Here is a 26357-nt window from a genome sequence, read left to right as displayed (position 1 = left end):
GGGGAAATCGTGTTGCAGATTATGGCGGCTGTATCGTTTAACCAAATGAACGGAAACGGAAGCTTTATTGATTGAGATATAAAAATGTATCTAAGAGTGATTTAAATTTACTCAGAAAAAGAACATTTTCTTGTGGTTTCTATTGTTTTAAGCGGGAAAATTCTTTTTTCAGAATCTTGGCGCTTTGATCAAAAAAATGTTCCAAGTAAGGAAAATAAATAACTGGAAAATAAAATACATAGATTTCTGTTAGGCACTTCAAAAAACCCAAGATCCATATGATAACCATGTGGAAACTAAAAATTCCTATAACCTCACTTTAAACATCCTTTTATCACTTCCATATAAACAATCATGTGGGCAACCAAAATCTTTTAAGACTACCGGCAGAAAGAGCAATAAAACAAAACTAAATAAATAAAGTCACTTGAAGCGCACGATTGCCAAGTGTTTGCGCAAATAATTCGCTAGCTTTTCGAACCGAAGACACTTCAAATGATGTGCCGAAAGCCGATTTGAATTTTTAACTCAAAAACTAATGTGCATAAATTGGCACGCACAGCTGAAAATAAAAGAGGTGACAAAGGCGACATTAAGATGCTCTTTTTTTTCAAATTATATTTGCTCAAATTCTACATCATTTCCAAGTTAATTTTCTCTTAATAATAAAATATTCCAAATATTTTAAACAATACAATTCGATATTTTTGTAATAACCTAAAGAAAAACCACCAACACTAAATTCAAACTGAAATATATAACACAAATTGGTGCTTCCAACGGGGTGCGCCTGAAATTCGGCTGCCAGATCGGTTTTCATAGCCATGCGAATGTGACATTTGCAAAATGTTTTTCATATTTTTCATATCCAAGTTGGTGGTGCTGCTGCTGTGCCTATAGCAAAACGGCAATCTATTTCGTCTGCGACTTGTTATTTATGTTTCCTGCAGTTGCAAAAACGTTTTCTTTTTGCCGTTTGTAATTTACAATATTTTCGGCGGCTTGCTCATTAGTCAATGACATGCTGAAAATGGCGAGAAATATTTTTGGCACATTTAAATGCAAATTAATGTGCCATTCATTTGCCGTAACTCCAATCCATCATTTTGCGAATAGTTTGACAAGCACTGGCAAAGGTCACAGCGTCTCGGATTGACGACCGACCGCCTCTATATTTTGTGGATTGCAAAATCTCGACTGTGAGTAGGGGAAAACCTACATGTGGGTAATACCAAAGTTTATCGCATGAAAATTTGTGCCCGCATCGGCAAATTTGCATATGGGGATTAAATATGTACGAGCATATAAATGTTATGGCCACTTGCCACTTGTTATACCCGTTACTCGTAGAGTAAAAGGGTATACTAGATTCGTGCAAAAGTATGTAACAGCTAGAAGGAAGCGTTTCCGACCCCATAAAGTATATATATTCTTGATCAGGGTCACTAGCCGAGTCGATCTAGCCATGTCCGTCTGTCCGTCTGTCTGTCTGTCCGTCTGTCCGTCTGTCCGTCTGTCCGTCTGTCCGTCTGTATGAACGCTGAGATCTCAGAAACTACAAAAGCTAGAAGGTTGAGATTTCCCACACATATTCTTTGGCTTCCTACGCAGCGCAAGTTTATTTTAGCCGAGCGCCACGCCCCCTCTAACGCCCACAATCGCCCACTAACGATTTTAAAATGGGTCCTGCGCCCACATCTTTAAAGATTTCCGAGAAGTATATATGCAATTTTGTTGTGTATATTTATACCTATCGAAATGTAGAAGACATTTTTCAAATCGGACCATTCATTAAAAAGTTATACGCAATCAAAAATTATATATCTATCTCCCTCGCACTCCCTTTAGCTGAGTTACGATTATTAGTCGGGACACCAAGCCGACACAGCGTTCGCACTCCCTTTAGCTGAGTGACGGGTATTAGATAGTCGGGACAACAACCCGACTATAGCGTTCTCTCTTGTCTTAAGACCTCCACATGACCGCAAAAAATCCAGCTGTTAAGTTAGGTGAAAGAAAAAAATTAAATAAGCCATAAAAATGGAATAAACATTTTTTGAATGTTCGTTATAGGCCCACATATGTATAAACCATATCGGTCGACAGAAATACGAGGCCATAAGGATTAAGCTGCAACGATGAATAAATAAGAAAAACGATTAAACATCAATGAATATGATTTTCCAGATTTCCCGGGGTGTTTTTCAATCGCACATCGTAAATGAATCGTAAAGAAACGATCCCAACGACCGACGACCGGTTGCATCTTTCTAACAACTTTCACACTCCAGATTTGCAATTCGCATCTGCGCCAACAGCTTCTCACGTATTTAGCCGAACTATCTCCACATGCCATAAAAATGTCAAATTGAATTTTATTTCAATTAACAAAACTATTTGCCGCCCCTTCGACGACTCCTCCGCCACACGGAATGATCAAAATAAAACCAATGAATTTTGCACGATATCGACTTTTTTGGCCAGCAGCAATTTTCCATTTTGGCCAACACAAAAAACCATTCCCAAGGAGTCTGGACATTCAGTGCGGCCTAAGTATTTGATGGCTGTGGCTTTTAAAATTAGAAATACATGTCGCTAATAAAGATAAGGATTAGTTCGTTCGACAGGCCTTCCGTATGAGGGTGTTTCAAGTGCGGGCCTTAAAAGTTAATTAAAAATAGCCGAAAGTGCAGCCCAGTTGTAATTAAAATCCAACTGCAATTAGCCAATAACACATTTATGTAGCTACACTCTTTTTTGATTACTGGTTTGTGGAAGGGGCGGCTACCTCTTTGTTAAAGTTGGGTAATTAAAAAGATTGTATTAATTTTAATATGATAGACATTGGCTACAAAGTTGGAAACGGTAAAGCAAGTATTTTCTTAAATGGGAAAAATAATATCAGTGAAAGTAAAACGACGGTCTAATTTTGTGTTAAAAATACTATTTCAATTCTACTATTAAAATGTACAATTAGTATTAATATTATAAGGGTCCCTAATCCCAAACAAGGGTATTTAAATCGGTTTTGTGCAAATATATTTTGTATCGTTTGGATTACTGTTCATATTTTGACACCGTGTGTCATGTAACAGTAACTGGCCTCAGTTTAATGCCGGTTTTGGTGTTGGTGTTGAAGTTGAGTTTGAATTTGATGCTGTTTCGCCAGCCTGTGGAAACACACACGCCCATGGACACTCCCACATACTGGGGCTGACATACAGGTAACTTTGCATGTCCCATGTAGCCATGCGAACCGCCCCAGACAGCCAGGCAACCAGGCAACCCAGAGCCAAGAGCCCAAAAGCCGTGTATCGGAGATCCGGAGACCCAAGAGACGTGAACACACCCATTTCCAGAGCTCTGGGCAGGAGGATGGCGAAGGAGCAGAGGAGCAGGAGCAGAAGGGGCCAATTCGGGGCAGGAGCAGTCAAGCGATCTCGAGACCAAGTGACAGGAAATGCAATTTGAGTGCGCTAAACTTTTGACTGCGTTTAGCTTTTGATAGGCGAAAGTACACAAGTCTATTGGAAGTAATACACATGTGAGTTTCAGTTCTCCTTTTATGCATTTTTTTCTTTTTTGGTGTTGGGTGTTTGTGGGTGTTGCCGCTTTGGTGGGCGTAATCCAAGTGAAATATCTTTGATTTTAATTGGAATTGCTTAATTAAGCGCACAAATTTGTTTCAAGCCATTAGAAGCGGTAACCAAAGTTGATTGAGGTCAGATTTAGAAGGGTGGGAGAAATTACTTGGGGTAATTAGGTCGGAAGTTAAGCCTTGTGTGCTACATGGTTATACTAAAAAGATACCAAATATTACAGAAATACCAGAAATTTCGAAACAAATGTTTTAAAAACGGTATGTTAAAAATGCAGTATTGAAACCTTTTTTAAATTTTGAAAAAAATGTTTATTACAAATAATAACTATTTTTTAGGCACATTTCTTTAAATTATAAAATGTTTGAATATAATATTTAATCAACCCCAAGATCCATTTTGATGTGGCACATGTCGTCTTCAATCTCCAGATTTCCGCAGACTGACACTTTCTCCGAGTCTCAGACTCCCTTCCCCCAAACACCTCAGTGAATCTCCCTTTAGTTCCCTCTGGCTTTTCAGCAAACTCAAGCACATGTTGTGTGCCAACTTCTTGCCTGCTTCAGATGGGAGAAAAAGTTGCCGTATCATTAAAGCCGACGCTTCGTTGTTTACGCATCGGCACAAACAATAACAGAGGCACAGACAGCTACAGATACAGATACAGCTAAAGATTCAGATACTGAAACGGCAACGGCAACAAACTCATTTGAAGTGCATAGATCAAAGTGACCGAAGAGGCGCCAAGGCAGGAGTGTTGATACTGCGGGATTTCACTGTTTTTTCATTTTTGGACCCGGTCGGTTGGTTGGTTGGTCGTCTCTGACCTCAGACAACCTGGCACACGTTGTGGGAGATTTGTTTTCAAATCGAAATTGCCAAATAAATATGAAAAACGTGACTTAGCTCTGAGGTCTGAAAATACTCCACAGACTTTTGAGCTCGTAAACTACATTTTTAAATACTTGTGCCCCATGGAAAAGATTAAATAGTGAAATTTACCTAAGCCACTTTTTAATTTTCTCTCTGATTAACCTCAATTCCCTTTGGAGAAACCACAAAAGGCAGCTGCCCTGGGTTTCGTATTTCCGGTCTGTAACGTGGCTTTTAAGTGGAAACTGATTTATTGTATTTTCGCCCTTTGAATAGTTTACTAATTAGACAAATATTTTACATTTTAACAATAAATCAAGCTTGAAGTAGATAAAAACCTTTAAGTATTTCGGGTTTTCCGTTTCATTTTCCGCTGTCGCAACACCTTTATAAACATTTTCGCCAAGATATTTATGAGAGTCTTTGCCGTTGCAAAATTAATGCTTAATTTAAGCGTCAGAAAAATAATTTGCCTGCATTTTTTCGATTTACCCAGCCGTTGGCAAGGGGGCCGAATAAAAAAAGCATGAAACAAGTTCTTCATAATCAGATTTAATGAAAATTGAATAATAAATACTATCAGGCGTGCAATCGGTTAAGAAAAAAATGTCTGAAAACTGCCGCAATATTTTGCCTTAATGTTTTCAAACACCCAGAAGCTGGCTACTCGAAAACGTGGCTAAATGTTAGGGAATTAATGTTTTGTTATGAGTTAGATGAATGCTGTGAGATAAAATTCCTATTATTTTTGGCTAAGGCTGTTGAACTTGGCTTTTTGCCATTTAGGATTTAAAAATATTCGGTTTTTTGTGACTAATTGTGGGAGTTATTTTTCGTAATGGTTCAAGTTTCGTGAGAAATATAAAAATAAATATTTTTGAAAAGGTAAAATATAGTAAATCAAATGGTTTCCAATCTAAAATTTCACAACGCCAAGTTCAGGCACCACACACAAACAAATGGCCCTCGACCAATTGAACTTTAATCCATAAATTTCAACAAATTTCAACCTCAACTGCCGTAGGCTTAAAAAGGCAGCTTAATGTCGAACTGAAATTGCGTCTGAGCCGACAAGATTGACACTTGCATTTGTCATTCGGCTCATTTGCTTGTTTGTTGTTAGGGTTTGTTGTTTATCCGTCCATTTGCTTTGCTAACAACAAGTTTTGTTACAGTATTTCTCTACAGTTCCAAAACTAACCTCTTTTCCTGGGCCACCCCTCGATTTTGTCTTTGTTTTTTCCTGTTTTCTGTTTATGTTTTTTTTTTTGTGGTTTTTTTCTTCTGTGATTTCGGGCTTTATGTGCAATTAGCGAGCGCATTGTTTGTTTGTTTTGTGTGGCACGTTTCATTGTAATAAAAAAAAAAAATTGCCTTTTTGCCCGCGACATGTAAGATTTGACTTGGCCAGTTCCATGCTCTCGAACTCCAATGTTCATATGTAGGTGTTTCAGTCGCAGTCTTTCTGTCTTTCGAGTCGCGCTGGAAGATCTAAGACTCTGAAAATGTCAATATTTACTGCTGCTAACCAGCCAGTTGATTTTTGTTTCGTTTTATGTTTGCTGACTGCACATGGGTTTATGTTAATGACTATGTGAGATTCTGATGCGGTTTTCATTCTCTACAGGGAGTCTGGGTGGTTGTGCGGTAAATCACTGACCGTAAAATAATTTAGGTCATAGAAATAAGAAAAAATGATTTTTCGAAAATTATAATTAAAAAAGACTATAAACATCCTTGTCTAAATAAAAGGTCACTTTAAACAATTTAAATGCAAAATATTTACCCAATATAATACCAGTTGATTGATTAATCCACCTCAAATTCATGGCATTCAAAATTTGAATAAATCATTCATAACTGTGGGGAATAATTGATGAACCCTCCAATTCACATGCAAGTCAAAAATTTGCATAGTTCGCTGGGGCATCTGTCCTCTGTGAGTTCAGTCAGAGAGGCCGATATTCAATGGCGTTCGAATAGCAAATGGAACAAGCCCCGTTTGGCATCCGATCAAAAAGCGGGGAGAATGTCATCAGAGCCTCCTGCTGGGCGCCACTTTACACACCAATAACCAAAAATGGCCTAAAGGCTGTGACTGAGATAGCCACAACTGGCTCGTCTGTTTTCCTCCGGTTCGATACACATAATGCCAGATTCGTGCTGGTTTGGGGCCATGTCTGCTGGATCTGGGATGCCATGGAAGCGCTGCTCTGCACCTCTCTCCAAAATGCTAATTGAACGCCAGGCAGGCGCCAAATGTGTGTCCACCACCAGGGACAATCTATCAATGGTAGCGCGGTAGCCGCACTAAAGTCTCCGCAAAAATATCTTTTATTTTTCCACACCAACTTAAAGTGTGTAATTTGGTTTGCTTGCAAATTTGTTGAGTGATTCGATAAGCCAAAAGCCAACAAAAAAAATCAATTGGGAAAAGAAAATCAATAAATTTTAGCAGCTGGTGGAAAAATGAATTTATACATTTTCTCAATTGATTTTGCATTTGCAAAATCTATTTCTTGAACAAGTTTCCATATATTCATTTAGTAGAGAGCCTGTCAACTTATTCGAAGCACAAACTTGCCGAATACTTGACCATTAACAACAACCCAGTGTGGAAAACAACTTGCAATCAAAATATTTGTGCATTACATTTGAAATATTGACACTTGGAAATGATAAGAAAAATGTTTGACAAGCCGTTGATTGTATTTTCTTAATGGGATTTATTTATATTTTGCGTATCACTCAGTGATGAAAAACTAATTGGCAGAAAGACAATAATATATTTTCTTAATTTTGACAGTTTGAAAAAACGTTTCAAACTCGTTTTATGTAATCCTAAGTTTTGAAATAATAAATAATAATTATTATTTTCATAATTGGAAATAACCTAATCAAAGTAATCCCTTGGCTCATTATAAAATCTGGCATCGCATCTTTATTTCCTTATAGCAATCCTTTCAATTTTATTTCTTCGAAACAATAATTTGAAATTACCTAATCAAAGTACTCCCTTGATTTATTATAAAAACTGGTATCGCATTTTTTTTTTCTTTATAGCAGGGACCGAAAATAATGATTATTTTTTTTGAGTAAAAAATAAAAATCTCCATTTAATGATTATTTTGTAAGCAAAAAAAATATCGCTCAGAAATAATGATTATTTTGTGAGCGATATATTTCGCTCAAAAATATCACTCAAAGTGGGATTGCATCCGTCCTACGCGGAATTTTACGAAGATTTAAATGTGCTCTTGTAGGTAGAACCACGAAGCACATATTTCGTTAAGAAAAAAATAAATTTTCTTTGTATAAACCGCTTAAAAAAACAAAAAAATCTTTTTGTATAAAAAAACTTTCTGTGGGAATCGAACTCGTGCTTACAGCTCGGTGGACCAACACACTAACACCCAGCCCACATGTCGGGTTGTATCTAAGTGGAATAGTTCATAACATCTTGTTAAGTCGTTTTACTAATAAATAAATGACATAAAGTTCTAAGGTTGATACAACTTTTTGTATTTAAGCATACCTCTTGTCAACTAAAAACCGCGTTTTAAAAAGTTTATACAAAGAAATCACTTTCTTTTATTAACTCGATGTGTGCTCCGTGGTTCTACCTACAAGCAGAAATTTAAAAGTTTGTAAAATTCCGTACAGAACGGCTGTAATCGCACTTTGAGTGATATTTTTAAGCGAAATAATATCGCTCACATAATAATCATTATTTCTGAGCGATATTTTTTTCGCTTACAAAATAATCATTAAATGGAGATTTTTATTTTTTCACTTATAATGATTACGGTCCCTGCTTTATAGCAATAAATTCAATCTTATTACATCTGTATTTCTTTATAGCAATTCTTTCAGTACTTATTTTTCTTAAAAAAATCTTTTTGTCTAGTCCTGACTTTATTTCAAGTTGTAATTTGAAATAACTCAATCAAAGTATTCCCTTGGCTCATAATGAAAACTGGTATTGCATCTTTATAGCATTTTATAGCAATCCTCATCGACACCTTTCAAATCACGCTGCTGCTCACCAAAATTGAAGTCAATTGCTTTGACCAATTAGGCAGGCTTTCTATGCGCACCGCCGCTGGGGGTAATTATTGGACCACGACTTGGACAAGGCGATGAAGGCGCCAGTCGCGGACTTGGCATCCATTTAGCCGCATTAAATGCCATAAACTGCTGTGAATGCAGTTTTATTAGCGTAATTAACACCTATTGCTGGAGTCTACTGGAGTGCTGACAATTAAATGGCTAAGGAATCGCCGGAGCCTCGCGAGGATTTGCTTACCACGTTGCCTGGGGCGCGGGGTCGTCGTGGATCGCAGCGGTATAAAGTGCTGCTGTTGCGTATAGACCGGCATTCCCGATCCGGAAAGCAGGCCCGGCGGACAGGGCGGTATTGGGCCCAAGTTGCTGTAGACCAAAATGTTTTGGCCCGGCTGAATGACGAGATGTTGCTGCTGCTGTTGTTGCTGTTGCTGCTGGGTTAGGTTTCCTAGCAATGTGCGCTGCTGCTGCTGTTGGTGTTGCTGATAGTAGGTTGCTGGCACTAAGGCAAATCCAGGACGCGGTGTTACGGCAACAACATGCACTTGTTGCTGCTGTTGCTGCTGCTGCTGGGTAATTTGCCCACCAGCAACATGTTGCTGCTGCTGCTGCTGGAAGCTCGTGTGCAGGTGGGTGCGATACTGGGGCATCTTTGGTATCAATGTTGTTGCCGTGGCAGCGACACTTGCCACCGTCGTCGTTCGCGTTGCATGTGTGGCATTGCGTCGATGGTAGGGATGCAATCGCAATTTTCGCCGCCTGCCCAAGGTCGAATTTCGTTGCTGTTGCCCCTGGAACTTGCGACGCAGCTTTCGACGTCCTGGCGTTATGGTTGTTGCCGCCGTTACCGATGCGAAAGTCACCGCTCTCGATCCCGATCCTCCGGCTGTTGCCGTTGCACTTGCCGTCGCAGTTGCCGTTTGTATAATTTCATTGAATTGCCTGCTTATATTGATATTTACACTGCTATTTACACTGGTTCGGTGATGTTTCTGCAGCATGTTGCCCTCGGGCTGTCCATGTTGCTGCTGTTGCTGCAGCGTTTGCGTTATGCAGAATAGATAGACGCATAGGTGCAGCAGTGTTGCTGTTGTTTTTATAACGCGACGGGGCTTTACTGCTGCTCGCAGATGTTTTTCTAATTTACGTGGCTTTATTGACGCGTCGTCTGACATTTTGACAGTTCGTTTGTCAGACGCTGACATTTTCTTTTGTTTGGCCGGAGCTTGAGCGATTTTTCCAAATTAGTATTTAATCATTTTCAATGAGTTTAGCTTATTGGGCATGTGTCCCATTTCGTTTGTGGTTCGACACGGTTTTTAACAAAAATTCCATTCGCACAATAACCTTTTAGGTAATTTATTTATTTTTTTGTAGGAAAGATTTCCTTTAATTTTTAAAAAATTGCAATATTTTGGAAAACATAGATATACTCTTTAAAAAATATTTTAAAATTTTTTCACATTTTTTGATACCTAGTTTGTGTTCTAAAAACTTATAAAATGCTTTAAAAACAAACTTTGCAGCTACATTGCGAAAGCCAATTTACCATCTGCTGATAAATGTTTATTTAAAAGAAACAACATTTGACAATTTGTAAATAAACAAATAATAATTCACAGTTTCAGTTCATCCACAGATGTGTGAATGTTTTGTGTGCAAGCTAATTAGTAAAGGCAAACAAAAATAGCATAGACTCTAAACAAACGTGTTACAATTTGTGGAACTCTCTTGTGTCTGTTTATTGGCTCGTAAATTCGAGGGAGTACAGATCGAGAAACATATAAACAGCTTGAAAACTTTTGGCCCAATCCCAGTGGGAGTTCTATGCAAAAATGGGTCGCTTGAAGCTGATGCAAAAAATATTCGATAAATAAGGAAGCATTAAACCAAACAAAACAAGAGAGAACGCTATAGTCGGGTGCCCCGACTATCAGATACCCGTTACTCAGCTAAAGGGAGTGCGAAAGAGATGGAGAAAAACTTTGATCCGCCGTAACTTTTTAACGAATGGTCCGATTTAAAAAATTTCTTCTACATTTCGATAGGTATTGATAAACACAATAAAACTGCATTTTTACTTTTCCAAAATATTGAAATTTTTAAAATCGTATATAAGCGATTGTGGGCGTTAGAGGGGGCGTGGCACCCTTTTGAAACAAACTTGCGCTGCGTAGGAACTCCTAGAATCTGCATGCAAAATGTCAATCTTCTAGCTTTTATAGTTTCCGAGATCTCAGCGTTCATACAGACAGACAGACAGACGGACAGACGGACATGGCTAGATCGACTCGGCTAGTGATCCCGATCAAGAATATATATAGTTTATAGGGTCGGAAACGCTTCCTTCTACCTGTTACATACTTTTGCACGAATCTAATATACCCTTTTACTCTACGAGTAGCGGGTATAAATATAGCCGAGAGAACGACATAAATTTGCAGGGTAAATCCCATAAACTTATATTTGAAAACTTCATTATAAAAGGGATCGAAGCGGCGAGAAAGAGATCTCTATAATGCTGTGATGCCGGGAACTGAAGCATCCGCTAGATGAAATAAATATTTTCCAGGAAACCCAGCTGCAAACAAATTCGCATACGAGCAGATAGATCTACAAACGATTCGGACAACTCAAGAACCCACAGATGTAGTCAAAAGTAAAGGAAACCAATTTGAAATCGTGATGTAATAAATTTTCAAAGCGAAATATAAAAAAGTTAAGCTGTGAACACAACAAAATGCCTGGCGATTTCGTTTGGTATTGTTGATCTATAAAAAGCCAACCCAGAAAGCAAATGACGCACAGACAGAAATCCACTGATGAATAGTGGATCGTAAATAATCAAATATCGACTGACAAATAGCGAAACGGACAATTCATACATAAATTGAACCCAAAGCCACCTCAACTCAACTCACTTTATATATCCAATCCACAAGTGGAAAATTAGTTGAAAAGGCAACAAAATTTCAAATAAGTGAACAAGTTTTTGTTTTCCTTTGAAATTTAGCGGCTTTCGGTTATTTGATCTTTTTTTCTACTCTTCTGAACAAACCCCACTGAAAAAAGAGCAACATTTTTTCATAATTTTTGTTTTCTTTGGGCATCTTCCGCTTTTTGAGGTTTCTTAGTCATTGTCCAGAGGAGTCTGGGCTTTTTATTTGTTTTTCGGCTTTGTGATGTTGCTGTTCATTTTTTGAGAAGCCTCTCGGCTACCTAATTTAAATTTCTCACATTACAATTAAATTTGAAGAAAACTTGTTCAAAAGATTCGACGACTCTTGGACCGTTGTTTTATGAGTACCTGGGCCGTTTACCTTTCGGCGTAAATTTGACTGCCATGGCATTCCACACATCTGACAGTTTAGTGCCAAATTAATGTAAAATTTTTCAAAAAAAACGTCAGAACTCTGTGCGTATATAATTATTTCTCAAATTGGACCTAATTGAATCTGACGGGCGGGCCACGACCAGTTTTTCGAATGGTTCAGGGGTGTCTGTCTCTCACAGAAAGACTCCAATATTCTCTGACATGGGTTGGTCCTTGGTCGGGGGAAAAAAGAAGGGATTGGAATTTGTTGGAAATACACAAAAAGAAAGTTGTGTATAGCTTAAGATGGAATCAAGCATCAATTAAAATGTAAGCATAAGAATACAAAGAAATAATCATTTAATTTAAAAAAATATTAGCTAGCTCTACGATTGATTAAGCTTAAAAAATGTTTGATCAATATATTCCAAAGCTAAACAAGTTTCCAAAATAAATCAAAATAATTGCTTTCATTAGGCTAATTACTGAATTAAGATATTCAGAAAGATATACTTAATTTTAAACACAATTAATGGCTTTAAACGATCTAGCAATAGATCAGAGAACGCAAATCAATTGATCAAAGAACCTCATTATCGGTTCAACAATATTAGCCCCATTTCCATGACCTCATTTTAAGTTTTAGGAAACCTTTCTCCAATCACCTGCTGTGTCACGATGCCCACATGAATGTCCTACATCGTTTTCCAATCAAAGTTGTGAAAAAGAAATAAACAGCCCCCGTTTAATTTGAGCTCATTAATAACAAACAAAACTAGCTAATCATTTCCTCATTCTGCTGAAAAAAAAATGTGAAGGAAAATAAATATTTCATAAGGTTAGTTTATGACGGAACATGAAGTAAATATTTTTGCTGATCTCTGGTAGCCCACGGCGAGCACTACATTAAGTCATTAACACATTTTCAAATTTACGGAGTGAAAAAAGCGAAATGGAAACTCGATAAACAATTCAATTGCAATTATGCAATAAAGATTGGAAAACCAAAGACCAAACACCAAAGGAAGCGAAACCGAAGACCACTTCCATCTGCGAATCAACATGTGGTCATGTCCAGTTGAGAGTCCGATCAAACGGGTCAGCGGGTGGTTGGTTGGTTGCTCCAGTGGCTGAGCTCTGGAGCTCTGGAAAACATTCAAATACTCCATGGCACTTTTCCACATTTTCTCTGCTGTCTGCCTTCTGGAGTCGAAAGATGAAGGCGTTAAATGATGAGTTTCCCCCAGTGGCCTGGCTCGTTGGCGGGTTTTTCGTGGTGTGAATTGTGAGCACTTGGACATGTGCGAAGTGTTCAACAGATTCTCTAAGTGGGTTACATTTAATGAAGATGTGAATGTGAGGGGCTGGATAAAAGCAGAGTTGCTAGCAGGTGAAAAATCTTAGAAGGCTTTTCTATCGTTAAGCTAAAAAAAATATGTGAAAATTAATGCAGGAAAGTTAAAAAACTAAATGCTAAGAAATACAACCTTTTTGAGATTTTTAACCACATTTCCTTTCACCCTTTCAGTAATAAATCCAGACAATACCATATTTTAAGCAGCTAACTGCTTTCCAAGTAAACTCAGTCATTGAATAAAATACAGGAGCAAAAGTGTCAGATCCCATTATCAAATCCAACTAAACGACCCAATCAATAAAGTGTAGAAATACGATATTTGCTGCTGCCTTCTCGTTTTACCCTCTAGAAAATCAGTCAAATGTTAAGACGACCCGCCGCCTAATTACGTAGAATTGTCACGTCTAATTAGAACACATTCGAAGGAGCCAAGCCGGGTGACACTTTCCCGGCGCTCAGCTCATTGTCAAGATAAATGCGAAAAGCCACGAAATGTTTCACTAACAAAGTTGCAATGGCAATCAACTGGGAAAAACGGGTTTCCAACGCACACACACACACGTAACATTAAATTTTGGGCTTAGACCAAGAAAAATTGCAATGCATTTGGCCGAGGGGTAACGAAACTGGGAGGTAGACAAGCCCAGTAGCTACGCATGCAATGGGCAAGAAAAAAAGGAAAATAGAAATAATGAACCGACATAAGAAATGACTTAATCGCTGGCGGCTTGTTAACCCCAGCCTAAGGCCCCCGACTCCTGCTAAATAAATACATGGGGTTTTCTGAGGGGAGGGGAACGGGAGGACATGGTCTTTAAGTAGCTGCACAAATAAAGATTTACGGCAATTTACTTGAAGGCCTCAACCCATGACTGCTAGTCAATAATTTCTGAGGCCCCCAAATCGCGAATCGTTTGCAGATTATATGTCTGAGAGTTGGTCCAAGCCGAAGTCGAAGCCAAGTGGAGAGTGGGGATAAAGACAGTTGGTTGACGGGTATACAAGGTATACTATAGTAGGATGTGGATAGGGGACCACCGTCAGCGCCTTTGAGGAATTGCATAATTATAGCATTTTCCGGCCAGCCAATGACTGCTTCATCCACATTCCTCTTGGCCCGGCCTAGGTTCAGGCTAATTTGTTTAACATTCTCCATCCTCTAACTTTAACACAATCGATTGTTTGTACATAATCAACGGCATACTCTTGAGGTAGGTGTGCTGAGAATGGATGGTTACAACACGTATGTAAATAAATTCGGAAAATATTTAAATTATTTTGAAAGGGTCTTTAAATTAAATATAATAAACCCATTTACTTTTAATATTATTGTAATTTAATTTAATAATTTGAAAGAACATAAAAATCTGGTTTCCGAATATTTAAGAGATCTTATTTTTTTTTTAACCAGAGTATTTGATTTTCATTATACCAAAGACGTATTACCATCGACTTGTTTTTTGCCATTTTCTACCCTAAGGCAGCGTTTAAGAGTCTTCGTCTTCCACCAGACGACGAGACTCGAGAGAGGGCAATATTTGTACATTGTAAATGCATGATATTGATCTTGATTGTTAAGATCGCACACAGCATGATCGGAGAGTTGGCAGTCTGCCTGCCGGATGGCTAAGTTCGTCTAGTCCAGAGTTCAAACCGCTTGCATTGTTTAACTTTGACTTTGACTTTGTGTCAGTTTATGCCTCTTTCGATAGCAATCAGTGATCGTGGCTGCCGCCTCCAAGAGGGCCAGCCTATCCAAGCCATCTGATTAATCGTGTGCATCGTGGGCCATGGGACTTTTCCCATAGAGTGTAGAAAGTGGCACTCATATGCATACTACACACTATCGACTGACCCAGTCAATATGCCACGGCACTTGTGCAGCTTGATTGCACTTGTCCCGACTGACTGACCACCAGATGCCAACTTTCAAACCGCACTTGAATAAACAATTGAAAACTGGAATATAAATGTGCCAAATGCACAGTTTTTATGAGATCACAAGATGATCTTCGAGTAGGACAAATACAAATACAGCGAGTGTGTGTGTCAGATAACCTAAACTGATCAGCAATTAAGATTTATGTGCCTGCTCTGGGTTTTGTAGGAGGTCCTCTGATCGATTCGAGTGCGATATGATCACGGAATTTAAAGCAATCACTTGAAGAGAAACGAGAAAATCGCGATCGGGATTTATAGCCTTTTAAGGAGTTTTTTGAACAGTGGTGCCAAGAACCTATATCAAAGAATTGTGATCAAAAAATATATTCAAGTTATACAGTTTCCAAGCTTCCTAAAACCGAACAAGAGAGAACGCTATAGTCGGGTTGGTGTCCCGACTATCTAATACCCGTCACTCCGCTAAAGGGAGTGCGAACGCTGTGTCTGGTTGGTGTCCCGACTAATAATCGTAACTCAGCTAAAGGGAGTGCGAGGGAGATAGATATATGTTGACAATTTATAAATCGTATAACTTTTTAATGAATGGTCCGATTTGAAAAATGTCTTCTACATTTCGATAGGTATAAATATACACAACAAAATTGCATTTATACTTCTCGGAAATCTTTAAAGATGTGGGCGCAGGACCCATTTTAAAATCGTTAGTGGGCGATTGTGGGCGTTAGAGGGGGCGTGGCGCTCGGCTAAAATAAACTTGCGCTGCGTAGGAAGCCAAAGAATATGTGTTGGAAATCTCAACCTTCTAGCTTTTGTAGTTTCTGAGATCTCAGCGTTCATACAGACAGACAGACAGACAGACAGACAGACAGACAGACAGACAGACAGACAGACGGACAGACAGACGGACAGACGGACATGGCTAGATCGACTCGGCTAGTGATCCTGATCAATAATATATATACTTTATGGGGTCGGAAACGCTTCCTTCTAGCTGTTACATACTTTTGCACGAATCTAGTATACCCTTTTACTCTACGAGTAACGGGTATAATAAAGACTCTCTCCCTCATATTCTCATATATCTCATATATGTGATTGTACTTAAGTGATCATCACCCAACTCTTGATCGCTTCTCTTCTCTTTTCAGGATACAAATTATAGGGTACCCAAACTTCGAACTCCCGCAGGCCTTTCTGTATGTTTGGTATGCCAATTTAAGCATTTTTCGTTTGTGGTTTCTCTCTCTCTGGTTTTTGCTTGATCTTTGATCTACAATTTGAAACGCCGAACAAGAGTCTTGCAGGGCGGCCGTTAGATCGAACCCGATGCGATCTTTTATTAAGGGAGTAAGAACTTGTTTTTGCCGTGGCTCTTGACTGAGTAGGAAAGAAAACAATGGCCAGGCGCCGCCGCCGCTTTCAAGTTCAATGCGATGCGATACGAAGCGATGACGATGACGACGACGATCCTCCAGATCGATCGAGGAGCGGGTCTAATTGGGTCAGCCGGTCTTGGGAGACTCTGAGCCGTTTAATTGGATTACCGCCTTTTGATTAAGGTTCCCCCTCTCTGTATCGTTCTGTTTTTATTTTTTTTGGCAACACGCGCCCATCCGTCGAAGTTGAGTCACCGGTCGTAAATATAACCGGGCGTTAGTTTTGCAATTATAGAACCTAGAGTCATTTAAATGTGACATATAGGGCTTGCCTATGTTTGAAGAGTCGCATTCCACATTTATCATAGAACAAACAAACCAGTATCTTTTGAGACCGCATGAGCTGATGGAAAAACTCATCTTGAGAGGGAAAAGCGTCTTGTAAATGTTATCTACTGCCAGGGCAAACAGAGTTTCTTAGACAAAAGGCAACTACTGTGGCTGTTTCCGGGGAACGGAATGGAAATAAAAAGGGGGCCAAAATGCCTGGCCCCAGGTTGCAACTCTATTAGCATTCCCAGAACCAGAAACCAGAAGAAAGTCCACGCTGTTCATCCATAAATCTGCTCACTGCTCTCAGCACTGCAGCCCATTAATCATCATGATGTCCCAGTCCAATCATCACTTGGGCTACCAACGAATATGAAAATATGGACCTCTGGGGCGTCGGCTAATGAGTTATGGGTCTCTTTGTGGCTTTGCGTAATCATTTCGGCTATTAGCGCTCCACTCACTGATTTTGTACATTTAATTAAGCGGCTTTTATTGCCTGCCATCTGCGTCTTTGCTCATTTAAGGTGTCTCTTTAGCCTAGCTGGTTATTAAAACTAAGCCCAATGGTAATTACATATGTAAATCCATAAACTCAAAGGCGTCGAATATAACAAGATGAAGCGTTGGGCAACCCTAAATCGAAAACTTGAACCTTCAAAAGAAGTTCCATAAAAATACCTTAATTTCGAGATAAAAATAACTAAAAAATTTTTAGTTCCAATGATATTTTTATTCTATGCTTTCCATCCCAAAATATTGCAACTTAGTAGATCATTTTAATTTTCTTTCACTGTTATTCACCTTCTTAGGTATTTTCACATTTTATTTACTTTCATTGGCACTTGAATAAATTCTTATACTTTTCTTTGCGTAATGATCACCTTTTTTTTAAACCACATACACTTTAGCTATAATCAAATAGTGGGCGTGTCACGATCAAGCGATATCGCGCCAAGATGGGCGATCATCAAATCAATTTTCTTTCTTTGCATTGCAAATTTTTCGTTATCAACATTGGGGAATCGACGATGCGCGGTGCACAAATCAACATAATTGCCCCCGACAAAAGGCGAATCGAGGTGGGGCACACGGACTCCAACTTCGAGTGCAACTTCAACTTCAGGTGGAGTGAAGCGCCAGTCACGTCGCGTTCACGGCGCGTGCGTCGCAAATCAAGTGCAAAAATAGATCAATCAAGCAATCAATCCGTCCAATCGCTCTCAGAGCCAACTCCCAGTTTGTTGTTGTTGGTTTTGGCCCGGCTCTTTCCGATTTTCCAAACGTGCTGAGAAGAGGGGTGCGCGGCAAACCGGTAGAAATCAATCGAAATTCACGAAAATCAATGTCAACATTTTACTGCTGATTCGATTTTTCTCCTTTTTGCCATTTCCTCAGAAGTGCAAGCACACAACACACACAGAAAATCCGAAAAATACAGAATACAAAGAAAAAAGTCTTTTCCTCGGACTTATTTTCTGCACTGGGGATTTAACAATTTCCCACGATCGCGATCGCCGCCGATTTCCATGAATCCAAACGCGCGCGTCGTCCCATTGCAACTGATTCGACTTTTCGAGTTTCCATCGCGATGTTGGGGTCTTTTCTTGGCGCTCGGTTGAGAAACCCGACCGAACGAACGGTCTTCGTGCGCCTTACATTCTCTTCGCCAGACATACTCCCTTTTAATTCTCTTAGCCGGGTATGCTCTTTGGAGCTCTGGATATTCCACCTGTTAACAGTATTATATTTGAACTATGTGCTATTAAATAACTAGGTCTCCAAAATATTAGAATTTTATATATTTTAATACATATTTATAATTGTTGATCTTTTATAAGTTTGGATTAAGATCATTCCGATGTGGGGATTAACGAAAATAGGTATTTGATCATGTTGCTAGATCCGAGGAATGTTGCTGATGTCTAGCAACATTTGTTGCAAGAAAAATAGTATGGGGCTTTAAAAGAGGCTTAGATTTTAAACATTTAAACAATGTTATAGTAATTGCTGATCTAAAAACAACAAGGATCCTTACTTTTAAATAACAAATCTAAAGGGTAGTATTATAAACATTTTTGAACCCTCAAAAGAATTTATAAGTCTTTCCAAACTAATTTCCCTTGGCAACCTATAATCCCCTGTGATCTTAACCAAATGCCATTTCTTACCTACAAAAAATATTATGTATCCGACTGCTGCCCACTAAATTCTTCAAAAGTAGCTTCTTCATCTCTGTGATGCAATGGAGAAAAGTAAAAGAAGTGAAGTGAAGTGAAGTGAAGAAGATCCAAAGACGAGAGGCTGCAAAAACTCTAACAAGAAACCGACTCAAGGAAAACATCTAGCAATTTTTCCATAATCAGCCAGTGAGCCACTAGCTACAAATAGCTTTTGGGTTGTCTGCATATGGGCACCGCACCTTGCTACCAGCAGCAGCAGTGCAGCAGTGGTGGCTGAGATACTCCGGCAATCCGCACCAGACATGGCCAGACCGGCGGGCAGTGAGATCTATCTGGCCTACGACTGGGCCTTTTACACTTGGTCGAAACGAACATTCCATGTCACAAACGCAGTTATTTATGCGCTTCAGACTGGACAGTCGGGACTTCAGACGGACTGAACACCAGACAGAATGTGCCGGCAGTTTTGCTGACATTGTCACATGAACATGTCGCGTTAACCTTTCGTTTCTGGCCAGGCCAAAAACCAACCACAGGGGGTTGGCCATAAGCATTTATGCATGCGAAATCTAACACACAAAACTTATTATTCCTCTCTATGAGCACAACTGTCAATATTTTAATTGCCGACGCAAAAAATATATAAAAAATAGAGGCAAAAAAATAATAAAAATGCAGCCGGTTCAAGTCCAACTTCGAGTCCACTGCGTGTGTCCGCATTCTGTGTGCAGAGAGCAGCGGGAAAATTCATTTTTCTTTCCTTTCTTCTGCTTCTTCTTTTCCTGATGCTCGGCTACTTTTTCCAATATAGCAAATCGTCTTGGAAACGTGCCAAGCATTTTAAAGAGCAAAACTATCACAGCGCCAAAGTGGTTCACATGTGGATCGCTCTTCGGGTTTCGTAACCTTTTTGTCACCAATTAGTTAGGCTCCGCCTAAGTGAGCTATAAAAGTGTCAAAAACCGAAATACTGGAAAAATTCAAAAAAACTTGCTCTGAATTATGGCCCATAATCGGACGAGTGTCGCATAATAAAGAGCCTGATAGTCTTAACATTTCAGTGATTTCTTTTCCGCCGAATTGTTATGGACAAAGCATGAAAAACTTAATTAGGCATCTATGTTATGGGAATTACGTATGCAAAAAAGCGCCCATGAGACCCCACACTCGCTGGGTCTGCATTGTTTGGGGTGTGTTTTCAACGAATCCAGAAGTGGTTTTCGGTGGGGGAGTTGATCTCTGGAACCAGATATTATTGGGGTCTGGTCTACATAGCAACACGTGCCGAAGTGCAGCCGAAAATAAAGCACTTTGTTGATCTTATCGGCAGCCGACCAAAATTACAATTGAAACAATTAAAGCGCATAAGAAATGCTTATAAATAGGTTGCATGCACTTCTGAAATCATGGCCACTGATTGGGGTGAAGTAGAAACAAGGTCAAATGGTTGGATTAAAAATATGCTTGCTTGGAGTGAAATCCCGAACATTGATAAAAAATTTTTAAATTAAATAAACTAATCATTATTTCTAAACTATATTAAATTAAATAATTTCTGAAGTACTTGAATCTACAAAATATACCATTTTTGATAATTAGTATGAATGAGTACACACTTTATATTAGAGTTAAGCTATGGTTCTTATTTATAAAGAGGTTAAATAAAACTGGATGAAGTCAGTAAGAGGCAAGTGTCTAACATTCAAATACTTAAATTGGATTATATTTGCCATAAAAACCTAACCCAATCCCATCTGATCGCAAAGCTAACGAGGAAATCACTTAAGCGATTTTACGCCAGAAATGTCAAAGTCAGGCGTAGTAAATTTTTAAATAAAATCTGACATACCCCCTACGTTCATATCTCATAAACCTCCAACTGCAAGGTAACAAAGAGTAAATGCAAAGATTTAAATCAGCCGCAGATTGGTTGCGGTCCCGCGAAAAGAGTGAAAGAAAAGCTATAAAAAAACAAGGAAAATGGAGAAAATACTTTGGTCGTAAACAGGAAATCCTACACACAAACTTCTAAGCTGTGCAGCAAATTATCAAAACGCCAACATCTTTTTGACAAACTGCGAACCGAACCCCCATCCCCATCCTCATCCCCATCCCGTCGATCTCGTCTCCCAAATTCCCCTTGGTGGTCCCGACCGACACACACATTTCTCATTTCACATTGCTTATTGGAGAAGAACGGACGCGAGTCGCGCTTAAGACAACTTTTCTCTGATTTGTTGCGATCGCAATCGGTTATGGAGTTTGGAATACGTTCCAGTTACTCCTGCTCCATCTCCTGCTCCTGCTCCTCTCCAGGAGAAGAACTCTCGTTCTCGAGGTCCATGTCCATTACATGGCTCGTTTGGGAGATCGGTTTGACGATTGACGTGCCTTACCGTAATTTTTCATGCAATGATCTTTTCTTTAACGGCCTCCCATTCTCGGAGTCCTCTCGGTCGTCATTCAACGCATCGTTGACCTATTGAACCATAATGCCGCTGGAGTCGCCGCTTGCAATGCACATGTGCCGCAAAAGGATCGGATGGGATTGGATTGGAATCGGGGAGAATCGGAGGAGCCGGCTCTCAGTGCAAGGTCTCCTAACCCTTTCTCTCTCCTCCAGTCACGTATTTTCTCCAAACTTTGGAACCTGTTCCTGCCGCTACTTTTCTCGCATGAATCATTATTTGTTGTGCTAAGCCCAAGATCGCCGAGATCGGAGGTTGGGAGGAGGTAAGGAAGGTTCCTTGGCCACAGACAGCTGCAAGTTTGGCCAGCTGAGTGCCGCTGGGTGCAGTCGAGGCCTCCTCGTTTGCGATCATTTGTGATTGATACTATTTATTGGTTGTTTTGGCTTTGGCCTGTCCAAGAAGATACGCCAGTTGAATGGGCCGCTACGCACGGCTTTCACCAGGGTTGTCAGGTGTTGCTAACAAATATTATATGGGTGCAGTTCCTGCTTGAAAGAACATTCTAATGTTTATTATTATATTATCCCCAAATAATTTATTAAATTGGTCTTAAATTATGTGTTCTGAATATATGATTTTAAAGTAATTGAAAAAGTCTTCGAGTAAGTCATACATTTCAAAATTCAAGGCAAAACTCTTAAAAAACTCAAGATTAAAAGGGATTTTAAAAAACCCAAGTTTATATATATTTTTATACCAAAAGAAAATAATATAAATTTAAACTAAACATTTCCCCTTTTTTTCCAGAATATCACTCGACAGCCCTGTTTTTAGCTTGCATCTCCTGTTAGTTTTATATACCCTAACTGCTAATCCCTCCTTTTTCCTTCGAATTTTCATTCGCTCCTAACCCAAAGCGCCTGTTGATGATAGAATTTCACCAGCGGCTCTAAATGTTTTTCAATTTCTAACTCCGAGGTTGTTCGTCCCCTAGGATATCTCTTTGTTGGATACCTCATCCGCAGGCCCAGCCAGGCACCTTTATAGATTACACCCGGGCTCACATCTACCATGTTTATCTATGGACACGTATCCGCGTATCCGGCGTGGAGCGTGCGAAAAAGTGGGCGTCCTCGGGTTAGCGCAATCTTCGACCTTTTGATCTTGTTTCCACAGCCAGCTTTTTCCTTTTATTATTTTTTTGTATTTTTAGCCAATGTGTTTTTGGCCAGGGGCAAGTTTTTTTGGTGGCTGCAACTGTTGCATCGCCGCCGTTGCAACTGTTGCAACTTCCTTTGCGTGTCAAGTGCAAATGCATTAAATTTTGACGTTGGCCAAATGTTGGCTTTGCTTGTTGCGGTTCTCTTATGTGTTTTTTTTTTGGTGCGACGGCAGCTGTCGTCTTGATTTTAATTGATTTTTTCAACTTGCTTAAATTGGCGGCAAAATCTTTGTTTTAAGTAGTGAGGGAACGTGTTGCTATGGGCGAAAGTTTATCGTGGCCGAAAAATTGTCAGAAATTGAATAGATAAATAGGTAAATTTATGTGGTATTCGCTTTCGTCGCTTTGTTAAATTTAAAGTAGGCTTTAAACCTTGAAATTCTATGGGAAATCAGAGTTTAAAGCTTCCATTAAATGTAACTGGCATTAAATTATAGTAGTGTTAAAATTTGAAAGCCTTATGAAACTCAAATTTTAAAGCCAACTTCAACTTTGACATGCGGACGAGAAACGACCCAAAATATATTACATTATTTATTATTTTGATGTATTATAAAAACGCGTATCTGTTTAAAGAAAACGACCATCTGAACAAAAGATCATAAATATGATCGTTTTTAAAGCCAACTTGTAAATTAAAATACTATAAATGCAAAACGTTTTTAAAATTGCCTACTTAAAGTTCCCGAAATCGACAACTGTTAATCGTGAAAACTCCTCTATCCACCTTTATCTGCATCCATTACCATCTTGTAACAATATTCCGCCCAAACGGCCAGCAATTTATGGCGCCTGTCATCATTGAAATTAGCAATTTTGTTTAATTGCAATTTACTTTTATTAAGCAAACAACAATTTCCGTTGGCGATGCCAACTGCAAATGGATTGCTTGACGATCTTGGCCGTTTGCCTTGTTAATTGCACTCGTGATTTACGTTTTCGAGTGTCAACGCACGCAACGAGGCGGATGGCGATGAAGTACGGTTAAGATGGTCACAATCCTCTCGAAGATCGAGGGAGGCGTACTATTTACATGGCCGGATTGATTAAACGCCTCGAATTGACTTCAGTTTGCGTGCAGCTTGAAAAATGGTGATTGATTGAACGCATCGCAGGAAAGTCCAAGAGAAAGATGGGAACGCCCACCAAAAAAAGAAAGAAAGAGCCAAAGCTCTGGGCCAAAATGCAATCATTTTATCTAAATGCATTTGACATGTCTTGGCGATCACCGGTGGAACCGACATATAAAACTAATGGCACAGCGAAACTTTCAGCTTTCAGAACTTTCAGTGCTGTTTTACGAAAAGTAACTACCTCAGTATACGATTTTACGATTTTTTAATGTGCTTGGCATGCGTTGAAAGCATTCTAATAACCGTAAAATGGGAACTGGAAATCTTTTCCGGATGACTCAGGCTTTTTCCATGAGAATTCAATCTTCGATCAAACTAAAAGAGGAATAATTACTTATCAGCATACATTAATTAAGGAAAATAGCAAGAGATACCATATTTTACTTTCTTTTTAAGCTATAAAAATAGTTTTATGTGGTTTCTTAGGATATAACATAAAGTTAGAGAAAAATAGCCCTGAAAAACCAAACCAAATCTCTGATACCTCATGTCCATGTGAAAGCACCGACAAGAATAAAGAAAAAGCTGTCACCTGAGCTGACATTAATTGTCTGCCGTGATATATATATTTTTCTGGGACCACACGAAGATCTGCAAAACTCTTTGGGAATATGACAGCCGACCAAGAGATCTGCATTGTATGTGAAATACTGCAACATTGTGTGTCCAACTGCTGGACTGTATCTCCTGTAGCTCTGTCATAAGAAATGTTGGCAACTTTATCAGGAGCACAATTTAAATGTCAAGTTGATGACGTGTCGTGTCTGTTTGCCTCCAGGTTGCTGACGTTGTCGTTGTGGTTCTGGATCTGAATCTCGGATGTGGAGTCTTTCGTAGTCTGATGACTGTGCAGCTGGCACACCAAATCGCAGCCGGCAAACGGAAGTGCAGCAGTCTAAACAAATTCAAGTGAAACCGCAACTGCGGGAACATGGGATGTGGATGTGCTAATCGTCCAAAGCATGAAACACGTTACAAATGCATTGCTATATTAATGAAGGGGGTAATTTTATAAGAAAAATGCATTTTTCCGATTATTATATTTTCAGAACTCGTAGTTTCAGATGCAGTTGAGGGGGAAGATCATTAATAATATTAGTTTCCTTATAGGTTAGTTTATAATATATTCCATTTTGATTGAAATCGAAGTTTGGAATATTTTCTTGACTTTATAAAATATTTACTCATTTCTCTTTCACCTCCCTTAACTTCCTACCATTAAATAAAATGATTTTCATAATTATAATTACTTCTATAACTTCCAAGCACCACCTTTATTCATATTTTGTGCATACAGAACTTTCCTACCGACTATTAATGATTCACAGATTCATCATCTCACACCTCGTCGCACACAAATTGAAGCGGAGAAAAGGGGCCAAAGCCAGCGCTCGTTAGTAGTTGCACACCTCGTTCAATGGTTTTATGCAAAAGGGTCCAATGGAGTCGCAGTCGAGTCTTCAGGGTAACAAGATCATTAACGTGCCACATGCTGCTGACGGTCAAAATTCAAAGCCGCCACAGTAGCCACGGCGGCAACATCATCAGAAGGAGGAGGAGAATGGGGAGACCATCTGCCGTTTCCATAAATAAAAAAGGAATCCCCCATCCCGACTTCTTCTTCGCTGGGTTTTCAGCGGTTGGCAGCTGAAATTATGACTGGGTCGTCAGCAGCAGGTTGGTTGGCTCCTCTGCAGTCCGGCGACTCTGGAGGAAAGCCGAAAAAGCGACCAAAAGCGGAGTTTAGAGCTTTGAGATCCCTGGCTTTTTGTTGTCCACCGCCTCGGGAGGTTAGTCACACATGCGCGGTGATAATTCAACGGCATAGCAACATTAAATGGTAGCAGGCTGCAATGAATCCACGATGAATCCACCATCCTATCCACCGTCCGCAACATGTTGCCGGTGTGTCTTGTTAGTTGTGAGCGCAGAAATCGTGACAAAGTGTTGCCATTGTTAGGCGCAAATGAAGAAAATGCCATTGTGGAAAAGTCGCTGCGCGAAAAACAATTGCCGTGCCTTGTTGTTGTTGCTGCTGCCGTGAAAATGCTTCGCGCACGTTTTCTAATCAATCAATGTGCTGTTAGAAGCCACAAAAAAAAAACCGAAATATTTTGTTGCCATGTCTTCGGGCACAAAAAACCGAAGATTCAGAGTCCAACGAGTTGTCATTTAGTTCAGAGAAGGTTCCTAACCAACACATTGTAGACCTGGAGAAAGTATTGCGAATTTTAAAGATCCTACAAGGAAAGTCTGGCCAGAAAGTAAGGGGAATAATTTACTGAAGATATGATCGTGTGGGCATGAAATGTGCCAGAGTCAGCGATAAGTAGTGGTTGATGGCATCAAAAGACCTTAAACTTACAAAAATAACCAGCTGTTTTTTATAAAATTAACAGAGTGCAGAACTTAGATTACCAACTAGATAAAGAAGAGTTGTAGGTTTGTCTAGTTATTTTTTTAAATATCTCATTGATAATATTTCTATTTTGACAAAAAATATGATATTTAAAATATTATTTTAAATATATAGATATTTTTGTATCTTTATTTTTGATACTTTTATATCATCACTTTAGAATTAAAAGGAACC

At 39.2% G+C, this 26357-nt stretch overlaps 1 protein-coding gene across 3 annotated transcripts in view; it reads right to left on the bottom strand.

Moving 5' to 3' along the window:
• The window catches only part of wb (wing blister), a 73091-nt gene that overhangs the window by 13594 nt on the left and 33140 nt on the right, over window positions 1–26357 (bottom strand). The window contains exons 1-2 of one of the 3 annotated variants that reach the window (XM_017147383.3): window positions 17620–18364; window positions 8779–9884 (exon numbers count right to left, since the gene is read on the bottom strand). The exons of the other annotated variants lie outside the window; for them this stretch is intronic. Of the exons in view, the coding sequence (XP_017002872.2) occupies window positions 8779–9742 (964 nt within the window). The 5' untranslated portion in view covers window positions 9743–9884; window positions 17620–18364. Of the gene's footprint in view, window positions 1–8778; window positions 9885–17619; window positions 18365–26357 lie in introns of those variants that run through there. 3 annotated transcript variants of the gene reach the window in all.

Source organism: Drosophila takahashii, chromosome 2L (genome assembly GCF_030179915.1).
Source record: "Drosophila takahashii strain IR98-3 E-12201 chromosome 2L, DtakHiC1v2, whole genome shotgun sequence".
Taxonomy (NCBI): Eukaryota; Metazoa; Arthropoda; class Insecta; order Diptera; family Drosophilidae; genus Drosophila; species Drosophila takahashii.
This window is presented reverse-complemented; position numbering and strand designations above follow the sequence as displayed.